The following is a 9167-nucleotide window of genomic DNA, read 5'->3' as shown; positions in this document are numbered from 1 at the left end:
GTGTCCCGTGATTGAAAGTAGTTAATGGGATACATGTCTAAACACGAAGGTGTTTTAAGTAGTTCAGTGGATCTGAGTCCAATTCATATGTGGATTTTAAAAACTTAGATGTAAACTTCTTAAGTGCTTTGTGGATTATTAAGCTAATTCTACTAAAGTGGTCTATGAAAACATTGCAGTAGCATTTGAAATCTAGTTGACCTGTGTTTGGTTTACCAGTTTGACCTAGCCAAATCTTAGATGATTGGGGAGAACACGGTCTTCCATTTAGCTCCTTTTGATCATGTTGGTTATGTGTTCCTTAACATCTGGTGCTGAAATTTAACATGTTTTTTCCTCAAATAAGTGGAATCAGAAACAACGATGATCAACAGTTCTGTTATACCTTTTCTGGAACTGGACAGATTTTAGATCTATTTTAATCTCCCTAATAAGTCCCATAGCTATGCAAGTGAGTGCATTTTGATAACTGCAGTGCCTAATTTATAATAATTACTGTCAACCTTCAGTTAAGGGACTGTTCATTCGTTGGTCCAGAAAACTCTGAATGCACAAGTCTTGCACATAATTTTATTCGCATCATATTTCATACTGATTATGTATTGATGACATTGATTCATTTACTCTTTACAGCGCCTCTTGCATGGATATTAAATCTTATTGACCACAGATGAATTTTAATTTCAAATTGGTGATGGATTTTTCCATCAGCTCTGATAGTATATTTGACTTTTTCATCATTAACCCAGGCAATCGCACAGTACTGAGTTATTACATTGAAACAAAGTGCACACTTCACTTGGTAATTTTTTATGGATTTACAATAGGAACTTCATTAATGTCTCTTCTAAGGATAACAAAAAAATAACATTTATCTGTTAGTAAGAATTTTCAAGATAAAAATTTAAACCCATCTCCTGGGGCAGTTTGTGAATTCTACAGCAACCAAAGAGAATATAAATGTTCTCTGTCTTTAGAGGGTAAATAATTCAGAAAAATTATCAGCTCTTCCTTGAATAAGTAGGATCTTGCCACAATTAATAATTGTCATTTATTTAATAGTTACCTTGCATGTCTTGTTCTTAAATAGGCTGGATGCAGTTAAGAACCTCCATGAACATTATTTGGAAACCAGTCTTTGAGTTTAATAGGAATTGTTTCAGAATAAGCTCATTTAAGATGACTATTTCTCTTTGTACTGTTTGGTATCCAAGTGGTTTATAATGTGGATACAAGATAGTCTCCTGGCTAGTAAATAATTCCATTTTTAAAAGTAACCATGGTCTTTTATATCTGTTTCTGGTTACTGTGAGCATGTTTGAACATGCTTGGTCATTATTTTATACATTTTTAATACATTTTTTTGTGCTTCAGTAGTTATGATTAGAAGATAGAAACTGTCGTACAGTACTAGCATTGCAAAGCTGAATCCATCGCCCATCCGGAACAGTTAAATAAGAATATTAATTGTGTTGCTGTAGTACATTAAAAGATTGGGGGAGTGGGAGGCAGTGCATAGGGGCAGGAACATAACATCCTTAGTGGGTAATCCTAGTCCAAAATAATAAATGATCTAACTAATACACTTTTGTCACATAGCATCAGATGAGGAGCATCATGGATGTAATGTTTTGGAAGCAAGTAGTTTGTTCCCCCATCTGTGCTGCATATTTGCAGGGTAATATTCTGTACATTACACAGAAGGAAGAATTGGATGCTTCAATTGTAGTCTGTTACCCAGTAGGCACAATCAACTAATGCTTGAGGAGCCTAGACTGATATACTCTGTTTATATGATTAGTATCTGTCTCCCTTCCTCAGTCTTCTGCAATGGAATCTTCATTGAGACTTCTAGTGATCCAAAACAGAACAGCTGAATCTAACTGCTTCTCTACTGTGCTGTCAATACTGCCCAACTCAGTATATTGCTTTAATAAATACCGATGATAACTAACATAGATCTGTTTAATGAAGGGTAAAGCAGAATATGTTTTTTAAATAAGTTAATCATCTAAAGCCAGCCAAACAATTTTTAAAATTAATGTAGAATTTAGCCCAATCAGCTTATTTTGTCCCCAGTTAGTACAACTTCTACACCATGGTCAAGAGTTTATATTGTCCCACTGAATCAAATAACCCCAATGTTTCTATTTCTAAACAAATGTTCTCTGTCTTAAGAAATGAAGCAAAGTTGTTTATCTCTATTGCACATATATTTTCTTGAATCCGTTACTGACTCTTAAGCCATGCATTTAAGATTTGCCAGTCTTGCTGTTATCTATATTACAGAATGAGCAGCAATTACACCTGTGGTCTGATCTATTATTTTAAACTACAAACATAACTTGTTGCCTGTGTTTTACTCAATAGTATGTAGCATAAAGTAGAACTTTCTAGAATATGTATACTTTGTAATTATACAAAGGAGGATTCACTAGTAACTTTAAGTATTAATTTACTTTTATTTTTTTTAACGCTAACTTTTAAAAAATTATTATGCCACCCATTATAGATTTTTGGTTACATTTTCAGCTGAGCCACTTTCTCTGGGCAAGTTTATTTGATTGTGTGTTATACTTGACTCCATCTCTTTCCTTCTTTCCCAACTCCGCAGCCTATTTTTTACAGGGTATAAGTTTTCTTTTCATTGGTGGTGACCAAAGCATTCCCTTTGATCCAGCTCCTATAGTTTTAAATAAAGTATGAGTTAGATTACGTTTTGCTATTCTTTCTCTTGCAGAGAAGCTTCTAGTTTACATATCATTCAACAATTCCCTTGTACTTACATAATTGGTATTGTCTGTGTCCATAGTAGAGGACACTTGATGCTCATTTATTAAATATGCTTGCTGGCTGCTCCCTAATCTTTGTTCTGGACAGACAAATTACCTTTCTCACACTGAGTATCAACTCTGGGGAATTAAACCTCCAAGCTTCCACCAGTTTAATTAGCTTGAAAGTGGGGGGTTGCAGTTACTAATAGACCTCAGGCTTTTAGTAACTTCAAGGAAGGGTAAAAAAAACTTCTTAGGAAATTCAAAATGTCACTTAAAAAGCATAAAAATCTAATATATTATTTCATTTTCATAATTGCAAACAGATTGCATTTGAAAACTGTCGATCGTTTCTACTTTATCTGTGGAAGTTAGATTTCTGTCGAGCTAGGCATTTTTAATTATCACAATTCATTAACACATCACAGTGGAGGCACATGTTTGACTTGGTATATTACAGAGTTTATGTAACATTAACTAACGTAGCAGATGAGGAATCTTAAATGGAAGGAAAATATTCCAAAATGTCTATATTTAGTTTTTGTGCTATGCAGCATGCTAACTACTGTTGCCTAGGGGAGGGTATCTTATATGCTTTGACAGAATTTTTTTCCTAATTTAGAAGATCGCTTTACTTGGTTCTTCAAAGGAAAGGCATGTCATTTAATCCCAGTCCAAAGGAAATGCATCTTTTGTAAAAGAAATAAAAAGAGACTGTAGGATTTTTCACTCGAAGCATTTTTCCCCCTTTGGTGAAAGTATATCTTGCTGTCAAATTGCAGAAAATATTTTTTGTGGTTTGTTTCTCCATTTGAACTCTTTAGGGACTTGGATGCATATTACAGAAAACCTTTAATCGAGTCACAGTTGGAATCTAATTTAATAGAATAAGCGAGTCGCGAGAAGACGAAAGCAGTCATGTTCAGCTCAAATCAAGTATTTTAGCTAAGATGCCCCTTTTTATTTCTTTGCAGGTCTGCTAAAAGATCAGAGTACTGCAGAATGCGTGCCTTCATCTCAAACTTTGTTCATCACAGATGGGATCCCATGTCTCCAGTAGACAAGTCACCTTTGTAGCTAGCGTCAGTGCCAGCTCCATGCCATTGCACCTTCTTTACTCTTGATTGCCCTTCTCACATTTATTGGTGTATTAAAATGACTGAAAACGAACATTAAGAACTCCATGAATCTGGGCTAAATGGGAGACTGTAGAGAAAAATGGAGGAAAAAAAATTCCACCGGAGGAGAGAACAACTTTGGGTGGGCAGGGTGGGGACAAACGACTAATGAAGCTAATCCAGATAAGCTTTCAAGTCTGCTTTCTACCCTCATTAACAATTAGCAGGGCACTGGTGAGAATTTGTACCCTGTGTTTTACCTTAACAGCATTCTCTTTGCTCTTTGTATAATTTACGTGTTGTAGGAAATGTTGAAAACTCAAACCTGAGCTAATGGAAAGATGGGGCTCTTGTGATAATCTATCACAAATACTTTTATTGTATCTCTGTAAAATACAAATGTATGTATGCATGTAAGTGTGTTTTGTCCTAATGTTGCTACTTCCCATGACACAGAAAGAAAAAAGGAAAAAAAAATCAAGCTCATAGCAGCAACTGTAGAATTTTCATCTACTCCTAATTCGTTGAATGAAGAAGAAAAAAATCTTTTATTTGTGATATTTTCAGAGACATTTGCTCTAGTATGGTGTATTTAAATAATAAAAAAATTAAAATGAAAGGAACCGTAATTGATTTTGGACTATGGTACAGTGGGGCAAATTTCATGGGATGAGGTCTGTCACAATAAGTTAATTTTTAAAACCTGGTTTTCCTGCTTCCCAGTTTTCCTGCTTTTCCATGGCAAAAAGGAATGCATTAAAATCTATACAAAGAGATACTTTTAGCAGTGTTACCAAATTCAGAAGTGATGTCTAATGTATCAATGATTTATTTCTATGAAAGTTATTTTTAATGGCAGGTAGATTTAACTAAAGAATTTTGTGCTACCTTCACTTAAGTCATCCAATTTTCATGAATGATAGGAAACGTAGGTCTATCCTGCCATTCTTAACTTGCTAACCATAATAACTTGTGTGAATTCAAAAGCACATTATTTTAAAAAATCTTATAAAGGTGGTTTCTAAGATGCCAAGTTACTCAAATGTGTCCTTGTATTGAGCATTCTGTTTAAAATGTCTCATTTTGTAGCAAAACATCCTGAGAAAAGAATGACGCTGTATAGAGAATTGGTGAGACCACATTTGAAATACTGTGTTCAGTTCTGGAGACCTCACCTACAAAAAGATATTGATAAAATTGAACGGGTCCAAAGACGGGCTACAAAAATGGTGGAAGGTCTTATGCATAAAACTTATCAGGAAAGACTTAATGAACTCAATCTGTATAGTCTGGAGGACAGAAGGGAAATATTGATCGAAATATTTAAATATGTTAAAGGGTTAAATAAGGTAATAGGAATAAATAATTAATAGGAAAGTGAACACAAGAACAAGGAGGCACAATCTGAGGTTAGTTGGGGGAAAGATTAGAAGTAATGTGAGAAAATATTATTTTACTATAAGAGTAGTACTGTAGATGCTTGGAATAAAATTCCAGCAGACGTGGTTGGTAAATCCACAGTAACTGAATTCAAACATGGCTGGGATAAACATATATCCATCCTAAGATAAAATACAGGAAATAGTATAAGGGCAGACTAGATGGACCATGAGGTCTTTTTGTGCCATCAATCTTCTATGTTTCCATGACACCACTTATTTTTCTGCTTAGAAAAAGCCCCTTCCTTATTTTTTAAAAAAATATAATTTATTGGTTTTCCATTCTTTTCTTTAAAAACAGTAATACAATAAGTACATTAAGTAATTCTGCATTGTTACATTGTTGCATACATTTCCTTTGAGCATCATCACATATTGTGAACTTAATTACATTATACTTAACCTTGTATTTGTTACACTAATTAGAATACTTGTATATTACTGTTTACATATTTATATATTATACCTCTATTTTAGCTCTTTTCATTTTATTTTTCTATGCCCGATCCATTGATACCATCTATCCCAAATTTCAAAATATTGTAATTTTTTCTGGCCTCCCAAATCAATTGTTAGCCTATCAATTTCAGAGTATTCATATATTTTTTTGATATATTCTCTGGAGAGGTTTCTGAGTCTTTCCAAAATTGAGCCAAGGTAATCCTAGCTGCCATGGTGATAATGGAGTATTACATATTTAATACTCTTGGTAAGGCCCCTTCCTTATTATATTAAATTATGAGTACTGTTTTGGTGCTGCATGAATGCAAACTTTTTTTCACTGCTTTTCCAAGATACAAATCTATTTTTTTATATTCTGATAATCACCTTGGTGCAAACAGACTTATACTGTGTGTAATCCATATACAGTATACCCCAAACCATAGAGCAGTATAGGAAATTCAAGGCAAGCGTACAAAAGCTTGCAGTTTAAGTCCCCAAATGGGAAATAATACTTCAGCTACGGTATTGGAGTTCCTGGTTTATAGAGTTAATGAAATGGCTAATAGATTGGTTTTAATTGGCATTTCTCAATCAGTTTTCAGGTATGTGAAATTCTGGGGACTGAAGTCCACATACCTAGAAATTGCCATGGTTGGGAAACAGTGGCTATCCAATGTCCTGAAATGTGTCTTTTGTGAGGAAATGTAATGAAATAACATTTCAGTAGATGGTTAAAAATGGAGCAAAACTGGATTGTTGGGTTTTGGGGTTTTTGTTTTTTTGTTTTGCTTTTGGCAGATGGCCTAATTGGGCATATTATGTCTGTATTTCCATAAATGTTTCCTTTCAACAACATCATACTAATTTTTATATAGGTAGGAATGAAATATTCTTGCCACAGCTGAAAAGTTGCCAAATGTGATCTGAAATATTCTTTATAATTACGGATAAAAAGTGTCCTTCAAGCTGAATCTCATTTTGGTGATTTCATAGATACAGTAATCTAATTTCATACTGAAACAATTTATTATCTAAAACATAACCACCCTACATAAGATTGGCAGAGTTTTTTAAAATCAATAAATGGCTAATAGGTCTGTGTTAACTAGGAGATGTAACATGTAGAATTCTGGCTTTTCATTAAATTTCACATATCTTCATCACACCACCACAAGACAATTCAAGAATAAGATGGGTTGTCCCAAAATAATGTAATCCATGAGTAATTTATAGTCTAAATTTAGGGAAGTGATTGATGTTGATTTGCCTGTAAAATGGTTTTGTGTAATCATGATCCATGCAAACTGAGGAAGGACATAAATTTTGAATTCCAAATGCATTCCTGGTTAAAACGTTCTCTCTGGAGTGAGAAGCATTGCATCCAGCGGTAGGTTACCCCCCGTTCGGCCCGTTTCTAAGAATCGGTAGTGGCAGCAGAAGGCTCCGGCCACCCACCTGTTTCTGCACAAGCAAACCGGTAGTAAAGGGGTTTAGAACCCACTACTATCATTTTATTTCTGGCTAAGAAGATACATGCACTTGAGGCTCCTGGGTGAAACACTAAAAATAGGGAAAGCTAACTGCAAATGCATTAAAAATAAAGGATTTTAATACATATTTTAATTTTGATCAGAGCAGTAGTTAAATTTATTGCACTTCCCACAGAGTCCACTGAAACATTGCACTAGTTCAGTTGTAATGTCCAACCTTTACTCTCTCCCTGATTTCCAAATGAGCCAGTTAAGGAAATTTTAATGTGGGAGATGAAGATGGAAAGTGAGCCTGTGACTTCTTGTGTTGCCAAACAGACTGTATTTTCAAGCTAGGCAACTTTTTCCTATCTGCAAATTACGCTGCTGTCTTTTCCAGCACACATATACACACCTGCGTGCACCACAAAGCTTGATGTACGGAAATCGTTCTGGTCGAAATCCTGAGGCCAAGTAATAGTTTGCAAAGTTATTGCTTTACATCCCAAAGCAAATTCCAAATACATTCCCCTAAAATGTTGGAATTACTAGAAGAGTGCTGAAAAGTTATTTTGGGACAGCATAACCTATATTCCAGCTAGGGAAGATGCTTTTTAAAAATCTCACTCCCCCCCCCCCCCCCCCTGAATATAAGCATTTATCATTCTGCTGTTGGAGTTAAAACATGCTAAGGTTGGTTTTTTTTAAAAAAAAAAACACACCTTGTGTGCTATAATCTAGACATACTAGAGGATGACTAATAACTTTCAATAAACCATAGTGTGGCATTAAGCAATGAAGAGACTGAAGTTTGTTAAAGACTTCAAATAAGCTTTTTATGTGCCTGGTTCTTAAAGCACTGCTACCTATATAATAGAAAGCTTAAAATGCTGTCTTAAATTGCAGGCCTTATAAGATTACAAATGTCTCTTCTGTTAGCATAATCCACATGCAAGTGATAAAGTGTGCTTTGATGTGCTAAATTGGAGAAGGATTCTTGGGGCTATGAATATATATATTGTACATTTATATATATATATATATATGATGGAACGTCTTTAACTAGACGGGGATAAAGCATGACAGAAACCACAGACCTAAAAAACAATAAAAACAGGTCTTCACGATGAGAGACGGTTCTAGTGCGATTTGGTATTCGGCAAGACAGTTTGGAAATTTGGTCCTCTATGACAATGTTTCCCAACCTTGGCAACTTGAAGATATTTGGACTTCAACTCCCAGAATTCCCCAGCCAGCGAATGCTGGCTGGGGAATTCTGGGAGTTGAAGTCCAGATATCTTCAAGTTGCCAAGGTTGGGAAACACTGCTCTATGATTTGCAGTGGGAAAGATAATCTTAACGTGCTTGCTCTTTGACCACCATTTCTTCCTAACTTAGTGTTGCTTAGAGAGGCTTGAACTGCTGCTGCCATCATTATCGTGTAGTAGAGCCATGGGTGAATGTATAAGTGTAGGACTCCACATCGCAGCTAGAGAGCATTAACTTGGAAAAGTGCATTTGTCACAGCCTCTCTCTTGAATCTGCTATGTACGTATAAATAGATGGATTCATCCATAGCCCTACAAACATGAAGTTAATTCAGCAGGATCTATTGCATTTAAAATAGTTGGAGCTTTAAAAAAGCTCAGAAATTGTACTACTGTGAAAGCATTCTGATAAATAGGTACAATTGTCATATTAGTTTTACGCAGGAATAGTAAAGCTATTGTTAACTCTTTTTAATGAACTAATTTTGCAAAAGGACTGCTCTCCACAAACTTTACATATCCAGTATTCTGGTGATTTCTGCATATATTCCACAGGCATGGAAACATTTAAACTTTTCCAAGATAAATTCGGTATCTAATGAAAGACTACTTTTTCTGTGCTTCAGAATTCTTTAATTGGTTTATATTATACATT

General features: G+C 34.9%; 1 protein-coding gene across 1 annotated transcript in view; it reads left to right on the top strand.

Annotated features, from left to right (window-relative positions):
- LMO4 (LIM domain only 4) overlaps positions 1 to 4511 on the top strand; it is a 15876-nt gene extending 11365 nt beyond the window's left edge. Inside the window, exon 5 of the mRNA XM_070746613.1 lies at positions 3749 to 4511. Coding sequence (XP_070602714.1) covers positions 3749 to 3757 — 9 coding nt within the window. The 3' untranslated portion in view covers positions 3758 to 4511. The remainder of the gene's footprint in view (positions 1 to 3748) is intronic.
- Positions 4512 to 9167: the final 4656 nt, after the last annotated feature.

The sequence above is a fragment of the Erythrolamprus reginae genome, chromosome 3 (assembly GCF_031021105.1).
Source record: "Erythrolamprus reginae isolate rEryReg1 chromosome 3, rEryReg1.hap1, whole genome shotgun sequence".
In the NCBI taxonomy this organism is placed as follows: domain Eukaryota; kingdom Metazoa; phylum Chordata; class Lepidosauria; order Squamata; family Dipsadidae; genus Erythrolamprus; species Erythrolamprus reginae.
Note: the sequence above shows the minus strand (reverse complement) of the source record. Positions and strands in the feature narration are given on the sequence as shown.